The sequence below is a fragment of the Hypanus sabinus genome, chromosome 9, assembly GCF_030144855.1.
Source record: "Hypanus sabinus isolate sHypSab1 chromosome 9, sHypSab1.hap1, whole genome shotgun sequence".
In the NCBI taxonomy this organism is placed as follows: Eukaryota; Metazoa; Chordata; class Chondrichthyes; order Myliobatiformes; family Dasyatidae; genus Hypanus; species Hypanus sabinus.
In genome coordinates this window covers 166,959,030-166,980,482 of record NC_082714.1, presented here as the reverse complement: position 1 = coordinate 166,980,482, position 21,453 = coordinate 166,959,030, and the positions used below count along the sequence as shown (strand labels likewise).

Below are 21,453 nucleotides of genomic sequence, written 5' to 3'. Positions count from 1 at the left end.
CTGGCCTTTAGCATTTTCATGGAAAAAGATAGAATCGAGAGGGGACAGGAAAATTTTTAATTGGGGAAGGGCAAATTATGAGGCTACAAGGCTAGAATTTGCAGGTGTGAATTGGGAGGATGTTTTTGCAGGGAAATGTACTATGGACATGTCGATGTTTAAGGATCTCTTGCAGGATGTTAGGAATAAATTTGTCCCAATGAGGAAGATAAAGAATGGTAGGGTGAAGGAACCATGGGTGACAAGTGAGGTGGAAAATCTAGTCAGGTGGAAGAAGGCAGCATACATGAGGTTTAGGAAGCAAGGATCAGATGGGTCTATTGAGGAATATAGGGTAGCAAGAAAGGAGCTTAAGAAGGGGCTGAGGAGAGCAAGAAGGGGGCATGAGAAGGCCTTGGCGAGTAGAGTAAAGGTAAACCCCAAGGTATTCTTCAATTATGTGAAGAACAAAAGGATGACAGGAGTGAAGGTAAGACCGATTACAGATAAAGGTGGGAAGATGTGCCTGGAGGCTGTGGAAGTGAGCGAGGTCCTCAATGAATACTTCTCTTTGGTATTTACCAATAAGAGGGAACTTGATGACAGTGAGGACAATATGAGTAAGGTTGATGTTCTGGAGCATGTTGATATTAAGGGAGAGAAGGTGTTGGAATTGTTAAAAAAAACATTAGGACAGATAAGTTCCCGGGGCCAGATGGAATATTCCCCAGGCTGCTCAAGGAGGCGAGGGAAAAGATTGCTGAGCCTCTGGCTAGGATCTTTATGTCCTCGTTATCCACGGGAATAGTACCGGAGGATTGGAGGGAGGTGAATGCTGTCCCCTTGTTCAAAAAAGATAGTAGGGATAGTCCAGGTAATTATAGACCAGTGAGCCTTATGTCTGTGGTGGGAAAGTTGTTGGAAAAGATTCTTAGAGAAAGGATCTATGGGCATTTAGAGAATCATGGTCTGATCAGGGACAGTGAACATGGCTTTGTGAAGGGCAGATCATGTCTAACAACCCTGTTAAGAGTTCTTTGAGGAAATGACCAGGCATATAGATGAGGGTAGTGCAGTGGATGTGATCTACATGGATTTTATTAAGGCATTTGACAAGGTTCCACACAGTAGGCTTATTCAGAAAGTCAGAAGCCATGGGATCCAGGGAAGTTTGGCCAGGTGGATTCAGAATAGGCTTGCCTGCAGAAAGCAGAGGGTCGTGGTGGAGGTACATTTGGTTTGGAGGGTTGTGACTATTGGTGACCCACAAGGATCGATTCTGGGACTTTTCGTGATTTTTATTAACGACCTGGATGTGGGGGTAGAAGGGTAGGTTGGCAAGTTTGCAGATGACACAAAGGTTGGTGGTGTTGTAGATAGTGTAGAGGATTGTTGAAGATTGCAGAGAGACATTGATAGGATGCAGAAGTGGGCTGAGAAGTGGCAGATGAAGTTCAACCTGGAGAAGTGTGAGGTGGTACACTTTGGAAGGACAAACTTCAAGGCAGAGTACAAAGTAAATGGCAGGATACTTGGTAGTGTGGAGGAGCAGAGGGATCTGGGAGTCCATATCTACAAATCCCTGAAAGTTGCCTCACAGGTAGATAGGGTAGTTAAGAAAGCTTATGGGGTGTTAGCTTTCACAATTCGAGGGATAAAGTTTAAGAGTTGTGAGGTAATGTTGCAGCTCTAGAAAACTCTGGTTAGGCCACACATGGAGTACTGTGTCCAGTTCTGGTCACCTCAGTATAGGAAGGATGTGGAAGCATTGGAAAGAGTACAGAGGAGATTTACCAGGATCCTGCCTGGTTTAGAGAGTATGCACTATGATCAGAGATTAAGGGAGCTACAGCTTTACTCTTTGGAGAGAAGGAGGATGAGAGGAGACATGATAGAGGTATACAAGACATTAAGAAGAATAGATAGAGTGGAAAGCCAGCGCCTCTTCCCCAGGGCACCACAGCTCAATACAAGAGGATATGGCTTTAAGGTAAGAGGTGCGAAGTTCAAGGGGGATGTTAGAGGAAGGTTTTTTACTCAGAGTGGTTGATGCGTAGAATGCATTGCCCGAGTCAGTGGCGGATGCAGATACACTAGCGAAATTTAAGACACTACTAGACAGGTTTATTGAGAAATTTAAGGTAGTGTCCAGGTATGCAGAAATTAGTTCAGTGGGGCAGAAGCAAGCTGAGACAATAGGTCTACCTGGACAGGCAGGTTTGTGGATCTTGGGTAGGAGGTAGAAACGGGAAGTGCTGGGTGTGGGAACTATGAGGTTGGTGGCAGTGGATGGGAGATCCCCAGAGCTCATAAATCCCCAGATCCAGTGAGATCGTAGCCTGACTGCCCAGCCTTCCTGCAAAGACAACCCCTAATATAGGTTCATGTCTGGTAAACCTCTGAAATGCTTCCAATGCATACCACTCTCAAACCATATGCTTTCCTACCATGAATTTTCATATGGCATCTTATCAAATGGCTTCTGGAGACCTAAGCATGGAATATCCACCAGTTCCTCTCTGTGCCTGACACTTGGTATTTTTTAAAGAACTGTGATAAATTTTGAATATCTCAAAGGCCCGTGATCTTTCTTTCTTCAAACTAAGATAATTTTGATTATCTTGAGTTTTCTGAAGTGTTCAGCTATTATTATTTTTTAACAAATCCTTCTAACATTTTCTCTTTGATCAGTGTCTCCTTTTTTGCTATTTTCTCACAATGAAATCTTCCTTGAATTTAGCAATCTTGGATAATTAAAACCGACAAGACCAACTGAGATGATGTCTGTCAGCCTGCAACTCCTCAGGAGAAGGGGCACCTTCCCTCAGTAATTAGTGTAAGGATTGCAGAAAGGTATGTTTCACTAAGAAGGTGCAGTACAGTGGAACTAAGGTGGTGAAGACAGGTACCTACATCTTAGACAAACAGTACTTGGATATGTACAAGCATGGCGATGGATCCAGTGCTGGAAGGCTGCTTTAATTAGTACAGATTTAATAGGCCCAATGGTTCCCTGTACCATGAGCTTGCTATGGTTTTCTTCAGAGTGCATGACACTGACTCCCATTGATACACTTTAGGGAATAATCATTAATAATGTACAGTTTGGAGGTCCCCCTGCTAAATCAGGACACACACTTGGAGAGCCTGCTTAAATATTGATATAATTCCAGGGAAACCGTGAAGAGGGAGGAGCTTAGTTATGATAGTGCTAAACGAATTACTTGGACAAAGGCTGTAATAAATCGAGTCAAGAAGAAAAGCTTACAAAAGGTTCAGAGAGCTAGGTAATGTTAGAGATCTAGAAGATTGTAAGGATAACAGGAAGGAGCTTAAAAAGGAAATTAGGAGAGCCAGAAGGGGCCATGAGAAGGCCTTGATGGACAGGATTAAGGAGAACCCCAAGGTATTCTACAAGTACGTGAAGAGCAAGAGGATAAGACGTGAAAGAATAGGACCTATCAAGTGTGACAGTGGGTAAGTGTGTATGGAACCAGAGGAAACAGCAGAGGTACTTAATTAATACATTACTTCAGTATTCACAATGGAAAAGGATCTTGGTGGTTGTAGTGATGATTTGCAGCAGACTGAAAAGCTTGAGCATGTAGATATTAAGAAAGAGGATGTACTGGAGCTTTTGGAAAGCATCAAGTTGGATAAATCTCTGGGACAGGATGAGATGTATCCCAGGCTACTGTGGGAGACAAGGGAAGAGATTGCTGAGGCTCTGGCAATGATCTTTGCATCATCAATGGGGACAGGTGAGGTTCCGGAGGATTGGAGGGTTGCAGATTTTGTTCCCTTATTCAAGAAAGGGAGTAGAGATAGTCCAGGAAATTATAGACCAGTGAGTCTTACTTCAGTGGTGGTAAGTTGATGGAGAAGATCCTAAAAGGCAGGATTTATGGAACATTTGGTGAGGCATAATATGATTAGGAATAGTTAACATGGCTTTGTCAAAGGCAGGTTGTGCCTTACGAGACTGATTGAATTTTTTGAGGATGTGACTAAACATATTGATGAAAGTAGAGCAGTAGATGTAGTGTATATGGATTTCAGCAAGTAATTTGACAAGGTACCCCATGCAAGGCTTATTGAGAAAATAAGGAGGCATGGGATCCAAGGGGACATTGCTTTGTGGATCCAGAATTGGCTTGCCCACAGAAGGCAGAGTGGTTGTAGATGGGTCATATTCTATATGGAGGTCGGTCACCAGTGGGGTGCCTCAGGGATCTGTTCTGGGACTCTTACTCTTTGTGATTTTCATAAATAACCTGGATGAGGAAGTGGAGGGTAAGTTTGCTGATGACACAAAAGTTGGAGGTGTTGTGGATAGTGTGGAGGACTGTCAGAGGTTACAACGGGACATTGATAGGATGCAAAACTGGGTTGACAAGTGGCAGATGGCGTTCAACCCAGATAAGTGTGAAGTGGTTCATTTTGGTACATATAGTATTAATGGTAAGTCTCTTGGCAGTATGGAGGATCAGAGGGATCTTGGGGTCCAAGTCCACAGGACACTCAAAGCAACTGCGCAGGTTGGGTCTGTGGTTAAGAAGGCATATGGTGTATTGGCTCTCATTAATCGTGGAATTGAATTTAGGAGCTGAGAGGTAATGTTGCAGTTACATAGGATCCTGCCCTGGTCAGACCCCACTTGGGAGTACTGCGCTCAGTTCTGGTCACCTCACTACAGGAAGGATGTGGAAACCATAGAAAGAGTGGAGAGGAGATTGACAAGGATATTGCCTGGATTGGGCAGCATGCCTTATGAGAATAGGTTGAGTGAATTCTGCCTTTTCGCCATGGAGCGACGGAGAATGAAAGATGACCTGATAGAGGTGTACAAGATGATGAGAGGCAGTGATCGTGTGGATAGTCAGAGGCTTTTTCACAGGGCTGAAATGGTTGTCACAAGAGGACACAGGTTTAAGGTGCTGGGGAGTAAGTACAGAGGAGACGTCAGGTAAGTTTTTTTTTTACGCAGAGTGGTGAGTGCGTGGAATGGGCTGCTGGCAACAGTGGTGGAGGCGGATATGATAGGGTCTTTTAAGAGACTTCTGGGTAGGTACATGGAGCTCAGTAAAATAGAGGGCTATGGGTAAACCTCGTAATTTCTAAGGTAGGGACATGTTCGGCACAACTTTGTGGGCCGAAGGGTCTGTATTGTGCTGTAGGTTTTCGATGTTTCTGTGATGACTCCTTTGCTTGCATCTTTGTAAACAGCTCTATTTCCATCTTTATTATCTCTATTTTCCCTTTCAAGGTACTTTTGAAGACCCTGAACTGGAGTTACACGCTGAACTCAGTTGTTCGTGTGAATTGGACCCGCTCTCGGGATTCCATGACTGGCCACTAGTCCACATGCCAAAGATGCAGCCCAAGAGCTTAGCTCGCCTTCGGATATCGAAGAATTTGTGGCTCTGGAGACGGTTGGGGGTGGGGGGGGGGGGGGGGGGTGGTATCGGAGTTCAGAGCCTCAACAGGAGATTGGTGTTTCGTTGGAGACGGAAGCCTCTGGCTGTGTGCTCAGACCCAAGATCTTTGCGTACAGAGCTCAGAGAAGGCAACGGGGGGGGGGGGGGGGGGAGAGGAGAGAGAGGGGGAGCTGGAGAGGGGGAAGGTGTGAAGGGGGGAGGAGGAGGGGTAAGGGGAAGGGGAAAGTGAGACTCACAGAGACAGACTGTGGTATGTCGAATACCAGGTGAATGAGTAGCCTTTGGGGTACTGCAAGTCCATATCTTTGCTATTGTTTTGCTGCACACTTGACTGCTCAATGATGGGTGCTGATGCTTTTTTTGGTGGTGGGGGTGGCAGGAATGTTGCTTTGCTGCTGCTTAAGCATGGGAGGGGATATCCGTCTATTACTCTAATTATAATGTCAGCTCAACATCTCAGGCCAAAGTGCCTATAGTCTGCTGTACTGTTCTATGCTGTCATTGGATTCAGACAATTAAATTCTTTTTTTCTGCACCAGGCATATTGCCAGAAGTTCGACAAAATCATGAAGACATGCTTACCGTGTTTATAAACGCCAATGAGCAGGGACTTGTCAGAGTCTCCATCCCACCAGTCGACTGGTATATCGTTGTAGTCAACCTCAGGAATCCAGACTTCCAGCTTACTGTACCCCAAGGTGTGATGGAAAGAGAGGGAGGCACAAGGAGGAAGGGTAGGAGAATGAGAGATATGGACAGGCAGAGACATGATGGCAAAGATGACAAAACAACAGAGAAAACAAGGGAGAAAAGGACAAAATAAATCAATGTTAATAATAAAAATAATTTGTAGGTATGGATTGTTCATTTATCATCCCTCGGTGTAGCAGAGGATGGCTTTACTTAGCTTTATTCCTATAAAAACCTACAACGTTTTCCACAGGTTTTTAGGAGAAAGTAGCAGATTTCTACTTCCTTCAGTGGGGCATGTTTCTGACATCACCTTCAATGTCCTGACTCTAATGATAAAATTATGACTAAGTGGATCTGGGGTTACCTGTAAAATAGACCCTCTTTGTGTCTGATTATTTAAAGCATCTCAATTAGATCATCCCTAAGCCATTAAAACATAAGCACTCAAAAGGGTTAGAAAAGAGCATTCAACAGTTTTGGGAAATTTAGACTTTGCCCCTACACCAACAGTCCTTCCAGGTGAGGCGACACTTCACCTGAGAGTCTGCTGAGGTTATCTACTGTATCCAGTGCCTCCTGTATATCAGCGAGACCTGACATAGATTGGGAAACCACTTCACTAAACACCTATCCTCCATCTGCCAGGAAAAGCGGGATCTTCCGGTGGCCACCCATTTCAATTCTACTTCCTATTCGAACATGTCCGTCCGTGGTCTCCTCTACTACGGCGATGAGGCCACACTCAGGTTGGAGGAGCAACATCTTCTATTCCATCTGGGTTGTGTCCAACTTGATAGCATGAACATCGATCTCTCAAACTTCCGGAATTCTCCCCCCCCCCTCCCCAACCAATCCCATTTGCTTCTCTCATCTTAATTCCTTACCTGCCCATCTGGTGGTACTCTCTCTTCCTTTTCTTCCATGTTCTTCAACACTCTTCCCATCAGATTCTCCCTTCTCTGACCCTTCATCTCCTTCATCAATCAGCTTCCCAGTTCTTTACTTCACACCACCCCGCTCTCCCAGTCTCACATTTCATCTACAACCTTGTACTTCTTTCTCCCTCCACCTTTTTGCTTTAAGGTCCCATCTTTTTATCTAATCCTGTTGAAGCATCTCAACCCGAAACATCGACTGCTTACTCTTTTCCACAGATACTGCCTGGCCTACCGAATTCCTCTGGCATTTTCAATATAGTTCCTTTCATCTTCTTTTCTTCAATTTCCCTATCCTTGAGTGGGGTTCCTAGCCTTTCATCTGGGCTTTAGTGAGGTATTCAACAACAGTAGGCATGATGTGGCACACTTACTCATTCAGCTCATTATGTCGGTGCCTGCTCCTTAAACGAATTCTTAATGAACCCACACATTTGCTGTGTTCCTAACAGTGACCAAGATGGCGGCGCGACACTGTTTGCAGTGGCCATTCCGGAGCTGATATCTGTTCTTTGTTAAATGGGGTGCCATGCACAATCCTAATCTGATGAAAAACAGACGTGGGAGCACAGAGGAACATATGGAAATCTCCAGGAAGGCCTTCTTTGTTGCTGCTGCTGTTGTGAGGTCCAGGTCTCTGCTGAGAAGAACAGGCCCCCAGTCCTTGGGGTCACGTTGCCGGTGACCATCGTAGTGCGCTCGACAGAGCATGGTGCTCAGAGAGGCCGTGCCAGAGGCTCGACGGATTTGGAGTCTGCTGTGGTCGGAGCACTTTCACTGTGTGCTGCGTCTGCGAGGCTGGGTCTGACGGAACTTTAATTGTGTACTGTGTCTGGGAGGCTGGGTCTGACGGAGCTTTAATTGTGTACTGTGTCTGGGAGGCTGGGTCTGACGGAACTTTAATTGTGTACTGTGTCTGCGAGGCTGGGTCTGACGGAGCTTTAATTGTGTAGTGTGTCTGCGAGGCTGGGTCCGGCGGTGCCTTGGAAGTCCATAGCGGGGGTAGTCCCTTCTGCCGCCTGCGTGGGATGATGAGTCTATCAGAACCCTGAGGACTTGTGGAAACTGTGTGGTGGTTTCTTTCAAACTTACAGTCTTTTAACATCTTTGGACTATTTTTACTGTGCCAATGGTCTTTTTTTTAATCAATTATGGTATTGTCTGTACTGTTGTAACTATAACTATATGTAACTATGTGGTTTTGTGTAGGTCTTGTAGCTCTAATTTTTGGTTTGTTGGGTGGTAGAGTTGGTCTCCTGACTTGGTGTGGCTGGGTAGTCTTGTTTTGTCTGGTAGATTTGGAGCTCCTTTCCGGGGTACACGCTAAGATGGTAGCGTGATACTCAACAGCCTCTCTGAACTCTGGATTTGAGGATTATCAAACGTTATGTGGATTTTCTGGTGTGTTTTGTCGTGCGCTTTCTCCAAAGCTCCAAATCTGGAGAATGTTGTCTCATTTGTTAACTATGTTGCATTTGTGGTTTCTAAATAACAATAAACTGAAACTGAACTGAACACACTGTTTTGGTTTCCAGTATTTATTCAGTCTCTTTTTGAAAATCTGTTTCTGCAGAGATCATGGGGATGTTTTGTATAAGATTCTTTGAATCTTCCTCTCTGGATAATTTCCCAATCGCTACTGTATGGGTAACCACTTGGGTGCCACTGGAAACAGTTTCCCCTTTTCCCAGGATGTCACATGGAAACACAAGTGGCAAAGGAAATGGACAGGACCGTGCAGCCCAACCCCATCACATTGTGATCCAGCATTATATACCATTCCCAAGAGAAGGAGGCACCCCAACCAAATGTAAGCACAAGATTTAAATCCCAAGAACTTCACTCAGAACCGAACACCATACTCTAGATTGGGAATAAAGGGAGTCTTCTCTGATTGGCTGTGGGTGACTAGTGGTGTTTTTATAGGGGTCAGTGTTGGTACTACTTCTTTTTACGTTATGTGTTAATGATTCTGAGGATGGAACTGATGGCTTTGTGGCCAAGTTTGCGGACAATGCAAAAAAAAGATGGAGGTGCAGGCCATGTTGAGGAAGCAGGGGTTCTCCAGGACTTGGACAGATGGAGATCTTTGAGCCAGACCTTATTAGGGGATCAGAGGTGGAGAGTGTCAGCAACTTTAAATTCCGCAGTGTTACCATTTCAAAGGATCTGTCTTGAATCCAGCATGTGAGTGCCAATATTAAGAAAGAACGGCAGTGCCTTTACTTTCTCAGACATTCAGTATGTATCTAAAACTTTGACAAACTTCTATAGATGTATGGTGGAGAGTATATTGACTGATATCATCACACCAATGCCCTTGAATGAAAAAGGTTACAAAATGTAGTGGATACAGCCCAGTCCATCATGGGTAATGCAGTGGATCATTGATTGTATCCACTACTTTTTGTAGGATTTTCCATTCAAGGGCTGTCGGTGTTTCCATATCAGGCCATGATGCAACCAGTCATATACTCTACACCACACATGTATAGAACTATACAAGTCCAGGTACAACCTACGGAAGATTATTTTAAAGACGGAAAAACAATTCCAATTGAGATTAGTGACTGAATCAGATGCATGTCAGCTCTGGCAGGGTTTGCAGGCCATTATTTCCTATAAAGCAAAACCTAACATCATGAATGGTTGTGATGCTTCACTCCCAGATGAGCTCAATGTCTTTTATGCACATTTTGAAAGCTGCAGAAATTCACATTTGCAGCATCTGATAACCCTGTGATCTCTGTCTCAGAGGCCAACATCAGAAGTTCCATCAAGAGGGTGAACCCTTGCAAGGTGTCAAGCTCTGATGGTCTACCTGGCAGGTCTCTGAAAACCTGTGCCAACCAACTGGCAGGAATGTTCAAGGACACCTTCAATCTCTCACTGCTGCAGATGGAGGTTCCCAACTGCTTCAAAAGTGCAACAAGAGGAGGGTGAGCTGACTCAATGAACTTTTGTGCAGTGACACTCACATATACTGTGGTGAAGTTCTTTGAGAGGTTGGTCATAGCTAGAATCAATTCCTGCCTAAACAAGGACTTGGACCCACTGCAATATGCCCAATTGCACAATAGGTCTACAGAGGATGCCATCTTACTGGTTCTGCATTCTGCCTTGGATTATCTAAACAATAGCAACTCCTTCATCAGGCTGCTGTTTATTGACTACAGCTCATGGTTTAACACAATCATACCCTTAGTTCTAATCAACAAGCTGCAAAGCCTAGACCTCTGTACCTCCCTCTGCAACTGGATGCTTGACTTCCTCAGCAGGTGACCACAGTCAGTGCAGATCGGTAATGACATCTCCTCCCCGACAACTAACATTGGCACAAGGATGTGTGCTTAGCCCACTGCTCTATTCTCTACACCCATGATTGTGTGGCAAGAGCGGCTCAAACGCCATCTACAAATTTGCCGATGACCACAATTGTCAGAATTTCAGATGGTGACGAAGAGGATCACAGGAGTGAGATAGGTCAGTTAATTGAGTGGTGTCACAGCAACAACCTTGGACCCAAAGTCAGTAAGACCATTGTGGACTTCAGGAAGGGGAAGTTGAGGGAATACATATCAATCCTGGGTGTCAACATCTCTGAGGATCTACCTGGGCCCAACATTTTGATGCTATTACAAAGAAGGCATGGCAGTGGCTATATTTTATTAAGAATTTGAGTAGAATTGGTATTCACCAAAGACACATGCAAATTTCTACAGGTGTACAGAGCATTCTAACTGGTTCCATCACCGTCTGGTATGAAGCAGCCACTGCATAGGATCTGAAGAAGCTGCAGAAAGTTGTAAATTCAACCAGCCCCATCATTATATTCTTCTTCTTATACTTTATGGTTTGAATATTATGTATTGTAGCCACAAAACAATATTGATGACATATGCCAGTGATACTAAACCTGATTCTGATGCTGAGCACAGTTACTCAAAGTGTTGTTGCAGGCAAACAACAATCATCATCAAGGATCTCACAATACCCAAGCCATGCTCTTGTTTCGCTTCTGCCATCACAAAGAAGGTACAGCAGCCTCAGGAACAACACTACCAGGTTCAGGAGTAGTTATTACCCCTCAACCATCAGGCTCCTGAACCAGAGGTGATAACTTGCCTCATCACTGAACTGTACCCACAACCTATGGACTTAACCTTCAAGGACATTTCATCTCACGTACTTCATATATATTGCTTGCTTATTATTGATTAATTATTATTTCCCTTTTTTTTCTTTCTTTTTATATTTGAAGTACTTTGGCTTTTGCACATTGGTTGTCTGTCCTGTTGGGTGCAGTCTTCCATTGATTCTATTGTGTTTCTTGTATTTACTGTGAATGCCAGCAAGAAAGTGTACTTTGACAATAAATTTACTTTGAACTTTAATTAGGAAAACAGACAAATAAGTAACAGATGGAATATAGTGTAGGGAAGTGTATAGTCATGCACTCGGGTAGTAGGAATAAAGGCGTATAGACTACTATTCTAAGAATATGATCTTAGGTTCTTGATTAGTAATCACGTCATATTTTACAGGGAGAAGGTAGGAGAGTGGGACCGAAATGGATGATAAATCAGTTATGATTGAATGACGGAGCATAGTCAATGCTTAATTCTGCTTGTGTCTCATGGTAGTCCGGTACCAAACCAGGCCACTTCTTTACCCTCCACAGTGTAGTAGCTTTGCTCTTAGACGTACCTTGCATCAATACCATCCAAAGCTTTATCAGCAGCCTCCCCCAGCACTTCCTGCTTGAGATAATACAACATTCGGACTCTCAGCAAGACCCTGCGAACAACAGGAAGAGACAGAAACAATTTCTCTTTTCCTGCACATTGTTTCGTGCTGAAGTGAGTTTTACCAAGATGACAGGGTGTCACTGTGCATCAGTGAGATCCATCCCTTAACAGCATAAGAGATTCTCAAGTGGCCAAATTCTCAACAGCATCAAATTATTCAAAATGGTTTGGAGTTTATGAACGAATCTCACCCCTTTACATGCCACCAAGGGGGAAATTACCCAAGTACCACACAAACAACTATTGTACATCCCAACCTGCATATCCACCTCCCCCATCTCAATTTATGCCACATGTACCCAACCACCACCTGACTCACTCTCAGGTCTATCCTGCGTGCAGACTGGATCCTCACACACAAGGGAGTCTTGCAAGCACTTACTTGTTGCAGTGCTGTTTGAGATGTTTCTTGTAACCATCATCGTGGAAGAGCACCTCTGGGTTACAGCTAGCCACCCAGTCAGCATTCTTCAGCTCTGGCTGTGACAGAGGCGTCTTCATCTTCTTCCCTTTCCTCCCCCTGGGCACAGGTGCTGACAGCCCTGGAGGAAGTTTCCAAATCTTTGTATCATTATGAGTTCTCATGGATGGTACAAATACTACTACCACAAATACTGCCACACTCCCTAATCAAAATGCCAAACCAAACACATGCTTGGCAACCTGCCCCTCCCAACCATCTGAGTGATGGAACCCTCAGAGAGGAACTGGACAAAGGGAAGGAGCGCGAACTGTCATGGCAACAAGGCAAGAGTGGAAGAAGCTGGGGAGCTTCTCTCAATAGTGCTCAGCAGTGGCATCAGGCTGAACACCCTCCTTCCATACAGTAATATTCTGTGGATCTTATCTCCACAATGCAATTCAGGGCTCAGCAACCTCCCTCTCTACAGTAATAATCTAGCCCCCACAAGAAAGTAGGTATGTACCATGAAGGATCTATGCAAAATGGCACCAACGAAAAACATGACCAACGGGCAAAATCCTGCAGACAGTTCATAAAACTACTTTCAAATATGATTCTGCTACTAAGTTGTGTGTGATTGGAACCTGTGAGTTACATTTTGATGGTGCGTTATTGGGTCGAATGAGTAGCTTGACACTTTGCTGTCTCCAAGGGAGTTTGGTGAGGTTTGGAACAGAGAGTGCAGCCAGAAGGCCTGGAAGAGTCCAGAGGAGGTTCACGAGGATGATTCAGAGAATCAAGGGGTTAACATATGAGGAGCATTTGGCAGTCTTGGGCCTATACTGACTGGAATTTAGAAGAAAGTGTGGGGATCTTATTGAAACCTACCGAATGTTGGAAGGACTAGATAGGGTGGATGGGAGAGGATGTTTTCTATGGTGGGGGTGTCAAGAACTAGAGGGGACAGACTCAAATTGAAGGGCAACCCTTCAGAGGGAAGTCCATCTCCCACCACCCATCCTCATCACATTCTTCAGGGGTTGTATTGAGAGCATCCTGAGCAGCTGCATCACTGCCTGGTTTGGAAATTGCACCATCTTGGATCGCAAGACCCTGCAGCGGATAGTGAGGTCAGCTGAGAAGATCATCGGGGTCTCTCTTCCTGCCATCATGGACATTTACACTACACGCTGCATCCATAAAGGAAACAGAATTATGAAGGACCCCATGCACCCCTCATACAATCTCTTCTCCCTCCTCCCATCTGGAAAAAGGCTCCGAAGCATTCGGGCTCTCACAACCAGACTATGTAAGTTTCTTCTCCCAAGCTATCAGACTTCTCAATACTCAGAGCCTGGACTGACAGCTTACTGCCCTATTGTTTTGTTTATTATTTATTGTAATGCCTGCACTGTTCTGTGCACTTACGCAGTCCTGGGTAGGTCTGTAACCTAATGTAGTTTTTATTGTGTTGTTTTTTATGTAGTTCAGAGTAGTTTTTGTACTGTGTCATGTAACACCATGGTCCTGAAAAATGTTGTCTCGTATTTATTATGTACTGTACCAGCAGTTATGGTCGAAATGCCATTAAAAAGTGACTTGACTTGACTAGAGCAGAGGTAAGGTGGAATTTTTTTTTTAGTCAGAAAATAGTGAATCTGTGGAATGCTGCGCCACAGACTGTGGTGGAGGCCAAATCTGTGGATATAATTATAGCAGAAGTTAATAGTTTTCTGATTGGTCAGGGCATCAAAGGATATGGTAAGAAGCAGGTGTATGGGGTTGAATAGCATACAGGGTTAGCCACAATGGAATGGCAGAGCAGACTTGATGGGTTGAATGGCCTAATTCTGCTCCTATGTATTATGGTCTAAGCCTGCAGATAGGGCACAAGCCCATGATTGACTCCAACTCCTCTCTCGATTGAGGCATTGAGCAAGTTGGTGGGTGCTCAGCACCGTCTGCCTGCGTTTGACGGTCTTCCTCTCCCTCTCGCTAGCTGCTGTAGGAGGAAAGAACAGGAACCTTGGGTTCCATGTTGCAAGGATTGATCAGCGAGGCTGTGGACTCATTTTGGGGGACTTTGAGATTCATGGTGCATGCATTTCTGGATTCTGGTTCCTTTTGTTTTTCCCTGGTTTTGAACAGCTTGATTAGGGTGATCAATATGGACTAGGGCACTTCAGCAAAGACTGGCTGTGGCCTGCAGTGACAGTGGTGAGGCCCTGAACTGAACACTACTGCAGTCCTGCTTTGAAGTTTGATATTTCACATGTTGCTTGTTCACTTTTTGCCCTTTGCGCAATTCGTTCTTTTATCGTGCATTGGGTGTTTGATGTTTCCTTGAATTGGTTCCATCATGTTTCTTTGTTTCATGGCTGCAAACAGAGGGACAAATCTCAGAGTTGTACTGCGTATACAGATGTTGATCTTCGGACACTACCTCACTTTTGTTTAAATATACAGTATTTCTGTTTTTACATTTTTTTAATCTATTCAATATATGTAAGTGAATTACTCGTTTATTTTTTTTTCTCTGCTAGTTTATGTATTGCACTGAACTGCTGTTGCTAAGTTAACAAATTTCACATCTCAAGCCAGTGGTAATAAATCTGATTCTGATAATAAATGTACTTCGAATCAACTTTATTCAATACACACATGTATTAAGAATTTGCTGCGGTGTGTTGGCCAAAGCATGGCAGGTAACAAACAGGTAACATTCAATAAAAAAAATTACATAAAAATTATAAAGCTAATCAAATTGGAGGTTAAGGGACAAGTATGGAATAAAATGTCCATAACTAAATAAATCCCAGCATGTATTTACAATGCAAACAGCATTATAAACCATGGTTTAAAGTGTTTACAGTGCAGTGACGGGGGTAACAGACAAAGATAAATAGAGGGGGGCTAGAATGGTTGATCAGTTATTCACTTAAAGACCAGCAGTAGTCTGCTTTGGAACAGTCATTTGTATGAAATGCTACCCACCTCTACTACCATGTTGGTGTACACAACTTGTTCAGGAGCATTTCCAAGCCCCCTAGCACACCCATCTCCACCTCCCTCTCCTCAGCTCCTCCCATCCCTGGCCCTACCTGCCACTATCTATCCCCCACTCCTCCAGTTCCCACTTTATTCCACTTCATGTTAGTCAATTCCCTGCCCACTGGTCTCAATTCCTTTGATGTACACATTGTGGATGTCAGGGTACGTTTTTCCACACAGAGATTGGTGGATATGCGGAATGCACTGCTGGTGACAGTGCTGAAGGGAGCTACAATAGGGTCTTTTAAGAGACTCCTAGATAGGTACATGGAGCTTAAAAAATACAGGGTTATCCAGTAGGGAAATTCTAGGCAGTTTTAGAGTATGTTACATGGTTAGCACAACATTGTGGGCCGAAGAGTTTACAATATCCTGTGGATTTCTATTGTCTATTTCTATGGTTCTATTGTCAGCTCCCATAATCTGTAGCGCACCCACTTCAGGTAAGTGTTCAAGCATTTCCTCAAAATTGAGGTCTTTTACACCACTTGCTTTATATTAAAAATTCAGTGGTGAGCGGTGTGCTGCAAGGGTTGCTTCTGGGCCTGCAGCTGTTCACCATAAACATTAACGATTTGGAAGAGGGGACTGAGTGTAGTGTATCTAAGTTTGCTGATGATATTAAATTGTGTGGAGAAGCAAATTGTGCAGAAGATACAGAGAGTCTACAGAGAGATATAGATAGATTAAGTGAGTGGGCAAGGGTCTGGCAGATGGAGTACATTGTTGGTAAAAGTGAAGTCATTCACTTTGGAAAGAAAAATGAAAAAGCAGATTATTATTTAAATGGTAAACAAATGCAGCATGCTGCTGTGCAAAGGGACTTGGCAGTGCTCGTGCTTGAATCACAAAAGGTTGGTTTGCAGGTACAACAGGCTATCAAGAAGGCAAATGGAATATTGGTCTTTATTGCTAGAGGGACTGAATTTATGAGCAGGGATGTTATGCTGCAACTGTACATGGTATTGGTCAGGCCACACCTGGAGTACTGTGTACAGTTCCGGTCTCCTTACTTGAGAAAGGACATACTGGCTTTAGAGGCAGTGCAGAGGAGGTTCACCAGTTTGATTCCAGAGAAGAGGGGGTTAGACTACAAGGAAAGATTGAGTTGCCTGGGACTGTACTTGATGGAATTCAGAAGAATGAGAGAAGATCTTACGGAAACATACAAAATTATGAAAAGGATAGATAAGAGAGAGAAAAAAGTTTCCACTGATAGGTGAAACTAGAACTAGAGGACATAGACTCAGGATTCGGGGAAGTAGATTTAGGACTAAGATGACGAGGAACTGCTTTTCCCAGAGAGTGGTGAATCTGTGGAATTCTTTGCCCAATGAAGTAGTAGAGGCTACCTTAGTAAACATACTTAAGACAAGGTTGGATAGATTTTTGCATAGTAGGGGAATCAAGGGTTATGGGGGAAAAGGCAGGTAGGTGGAGATGAGTCCATGGCCAGATCTGCCATGATCTTATTGAATGGCAGAGCAAGCTCGACAGGCCAGATGGCCTACAACTGTTCCTATTTCTTATGTTCTTATGTAACAGCCTTCAATTTCGTGCATTTATCTAAGGGCCTTTTAGCTACAACTCATTCAACAGATACTGTGGTAAAGATTTCACATTTTGGGCCAGGAAAGTAAACCGTTCTTCCATTCCTCAGGCACAATGGAAATTAACTCTGAACAGAGAACATAGAACATTACAGCACTGTACAGGCCCTTCAGCCCAATATGTTTGCTGACTTTTAATCTAACTGTTTCCTTCCACATAGCCCTCTATTTTTCTATCAGCCATGTGCCTATTTAAGAGCTTCTTAAATGCTCTTAATGTATCTGTCTTTACTACCACCCCTGGCACGGCGCTTCACACCTATCACTCTCTCTGTAAAAATTTACCTCTGACATAACCCCTGCATCACCTTAAAATTATGCTCCCTCATATTTCTGCTGGGAAAAAGGTCTCTGGTTATCCACTTGTTCTATGTCTTCTGCACCTCTATCAAGCCACCACTCATTCTCCTTCGCTCAAGAGAGAAAAGCCCCAGCTGATGAGCATGAATCTGAGCTTACGATGGATACTGTCAGACCTACCTCGAAAGATCTCCTACCTGAGTGATTGTGTAGTGCCTGATTCTGTCCATCTTTTGTCGGAGTTATAAGGTCCCAGATGAAGCTTTTGATTTTCTCGTCGCCCTTATAATGCTTCAGGCAATATACCAGGAGGGTGCGACAAATGGTCTCCATGTCCTTCTCTGTCAGGTGCCATTTAAACCGTCCATGTGACAAAATGTCCTTCCATCGGCCCCACCTACAACACAGGAATTGAGGGCCCATTGGCACTTTAGACAACAGAAGTCCAGGATTCTCCACGAGTACCAAACACAATCCTTGCACAACTTCAGTAAGAATGCTGCAAGTTGCAATAAAATCAGTGCAAAACAAAGTGCTGGAACAAGTCAGCGGGTCAAACAGCATCCTGACACCCTGCATCAGGACTGAAAGTGCAGACAGAAGAGATGAGAGACAGTAGGGTGCTAGGTGATCTTTGGAACCAGATTAAGTTGGGATGATGGGGCAGATGGAGCCGGGTGGGGAGGCAATAGGAAAGGTGAATCTAGGGAGGAGAAAACCAGGTGGATAGCTATATGGGTGGTGGACAGATGGACCCAGGTGGGGAAGAATAAGAAGCATTGATAATAGTGGGGAGGGGGGGAGGTGAAGTGAGAGATGAAAATAGTGAACAGAGGAAGAGAAACAAAGATCTTTTTCCTTAACTGTTTCCACTTACTACATATGAGTATCTCAGCTCATCTATCTCTTCTTCCATCTGCCCATCATCCCACCTTCATTTGGTTCTAAAGATCACCTACCACCCACTTGCCTGCCCTTCCTCTATACTTATAAAACACTACACCAAAGAAACAGGCCCTACGACTCATCTAGTCCATGCCAAATGAATATTCATCCTAGTCCCACCGACCTGCATCTGGACCATAGCCCTCCACACCCCTCCCATTCATGTATCTCAAAAATTCTCTTAAAAGTTGAGATCAAATCTGTACCCGCCACTTACACTGGCAGCTCATTCTACGCCCTCGCCACCCTCTGACTGAAGATAATTCCTTAAACATTTCACCTTTCACCCCTAACCTATGACCTCTAATTCTAGTTTCATCCAACCTCAAGGTACTCCGAGTCCTGATGCAGGATCCCAACCCAAAATGACGAGCATCTCTTTGTCCCCACAGATGCTGCTTGACCTGCTGAGTTCCAGTATCTGCAGTTTCTTGCTTCCATGCAATAACATTTGGAAACTTAAACCCAGCAGCAGTCTCTCCTTGGAAGAGAGTCAAAGCTACAAGGCAGCTCAGAACAAGCTCCCCTCAGTAAATTTTTCTGATTCTAATTTATCACAATGAACCATATTTGTAAATGCCTTTTTCCACTGCTAGCAGAGAGTTTGAAGATAGCCAAGAAGGACTTAGGGGAGCTAGAAGGGTCAAGGAAAGCTCTTAGTGAATAGGATTATGGAAAATGAAGGCGACAGGGAAACCAAGGCATTCTACATGTACATGAAGGAAGATGACCAGAATGAATAGGACCATCTGGAATACAAGGGAAATGTGCCTGGAGTCAAAGGAATTAGAGGTGGTCCTTAATGAATGCTTTGCTTCAGTATTCACCAGTGAGAGGGACTATGACAAATGTGATGTCAGTGCAGAACAGGCAATTGCCCTGGAGCATGTCAAGTATTATAGCTTTTGAAAAACATTGTGATAGATAAGACCCTGGGGCTAGATGAGATATACTCCCAGATTACTACAGGAAGCGAGGGAAGAGATTGCTGGTGCACTGATGATGATGATTTCTTCTATCCTCACTGGTCACAGGAGTAGTACCAGAAGATATGTATGTGGCAAATGTTGTTCCTTTGTTCAAACAAGGTATTATGGATAATCCTAGGCATTACTGACCAGTGAGTCTTACATTAGTAGTGGTCAAACTCATGGAAAGGATTTTTTAGGGACAGGATTTACAAGCACTTGGATAAGCATAGTCAGCTTGGCTTTGTGAGAGGCAGGTCATGCCTTACAAGCCTGATAAGACTTTTTTGATGAAGTAACAAACAGATGAATTTAAAGCAGTGGATGTGGTCTATATGGATTTTAGTAAGACATTTGACAAGGTTCCCCATGGTAGGCTCACCCAGAGAATCAGGAGACATGACTGTGGACTCAAAACTGGCCTGCCCATAGAAGGCAGAAGGTGGTAGTATACGGAGCATATTCTGTCTGCAGGTCAGTTCTGACCACTGCTCTTTGTGATTTGTATATATGACTTAGTTGAGGAGGTGCAATGATGGGCTATTGATTCTGCAGATGACAAAGGTTGGTGGAATTGTTGACAGCGCAGTAGATTGTCATAGGTTACAACAGGACATTGACAGGATGCAGAGCCAGCCTGACAAGTGGCAGATGGAGTTCACTCCATGTCTGTGTGAAGTGATACACTTTGGAAAATCAAATGTGAAGTGACCCATCAGTTCGGGAGTGTAAGGGATGGACCTACGGTCCACACCTTAAGTCAGTAATGGAACAAAGGGGTCCAAGTCATTTCAGTTTATATTCAATAAATCCAGTCCAAATCACACATTTACCCAAATATCAACAGGTTCTTCTCCACCCGAAAGCATTCTGCCCGGAGATAGCGACGGGTCTTGTCGTGAAGACGACGAGACCTTGAAGGTTTATCTTCACTGTCACTGTCCAGCTCAGAGAACTCCATCAATTCATCATCCTCAAATGAGTTGTAGTGTTTGGTCTGCTTCCTGATGCGTGGTGTGTCAATGACCAAGCTGTCCTGAGAGCAAGACGTACAACCGGGACAAGTATCAGTATCTTCCAGGAACTGATGCCCTGTATCTCCTATGACTCTTCATTAAGATTTAACAAGATGATATGCAACAAGTGAATGCTGTTATAGCTAATCTTCTAAATTCCAGTCTTTCCCTCAACAAAGCCTCAATTCCATTCTTCCTTTTGCATAAGCATCTTGTTCTCATCATCTACACTCCATAAGGTCCGGTTTATCTAGACCAGGGGTCGGCAACCCGCGGCTCTGGAGCCGCATTCGGCTCTTTCATCTCTGTGCTGCGGCTCCCTGGGGCTTTGGAAAATAAATGATGAATATTTAATTAAAATGTATTTTATGTTAGTTTGTTAGTTTTTGAAATGTATTCTAAATTTGAAGATTATGGTGATCTTGTACAATCTAAATAAAACGTTGTGGCGACCCATTTCCTGGCACATCCGAACCGGCTCACAATTAGCCAGCGTTCCGGCTAAGGGAGATAACCTACGGGGGTTTGTGAGTACGTGTCTTTTGGAGCATCCGCGCCCACGGGGGGGGGCAGGTTGAGGGAGGCTAAAAGCAAGGCTGTTTAGTTCGAATAAAGTTATCTTTGACTGCAGTTTACCGACTCCGTGTCGTTATTTTAGCGCTGCGTGTAGCACACCGCTACAACGTGTTTTTTTTTTAATCGCTATTAATATACGTCACCACTACCAATGCCTGACACCCGCCAGTGCGCGATTTCTTTTAATTTTTCGATCCAAGGTCGGCAAACTATGGAGTAACCTTCAACCCAACGTCTTTTTTTCGGAGTTCAAAATGTTTTTGTTGCATGCAGAAATGTAATTCCGTTTTCTCTGCAGGAGTTCATCAATTTCATAAATGCAACACATTATAGTTTGTTTATACATAGCATAAAGGCAAAAAACGTTGTATGCAGTGTTATTTCATTTTAAATGTCAAACGGGTTTTGTGGCTCCCAGTGTTTTCTTTTCTGTGGGAAACGGGTCCATATGGCTCTTTCAGTGGTAAAGGTTGCCGACCCCTGGTCTAGACCTAACCACACACTCTAGTCTTGGCCAAAAGGTGCTTACCTTCTGAGCTCTGCTGCACCTAATGTTGATAAGCTCCAATCTGACCACCCAACCACACCCACAAGTCCACTCCCTCTCCTCCTCACCAGTGTAGTTTAGCTTTCAGTCACTCCCTGTTCACATCCCTCTCTCCCCACCTTAATTTATGTAACAATTCTGTCCAAACAATATTTTAGAGATCAGATAGGTGTCAGCCTTCTGG

General features: G+C 44.0%; 1 protein-coding gene across 7 annotated transcripts in view; it reads right to left on the bottom strand.

Annotated features, from left to right (window-relative positions):
- Positions 1–21,453, bottom strand: part of chd6 (chromodomain helicase DNA binding protein 6) — a 338,589-nt gene that overhangs the window by 54,274 nt on the left and 262,862 nt on the right. For all 7 annotated transcript variants that reach the window (XM_059981079.1, XM_059981076.1, XM_059981077.1 and 4 more), the window contains 5 exons: positions 19,964–20,166; positions 17,415–17,614; positions 12,236–12,395; positions 11,753–11,842; positions 6,000–6,103 (listed from right to left, as the gene is read on the bottom strand). In XM_059981079.1, coding sequence (XP_059837062.1) covers positions 6,000–6,103; positions 11,753–11,842; positions 12,236–12,395; positions 17,415–17,614; positions 19,964–20,166 — 757 coding nt within the window. The remainder of the gene's footprint in view (positions 1–5,999; positions 6,104–11,752; positions 11,843–12,235; positions 12,396–17,414; positions 17,615–19,963; positions 20,167–21,453) is intronic.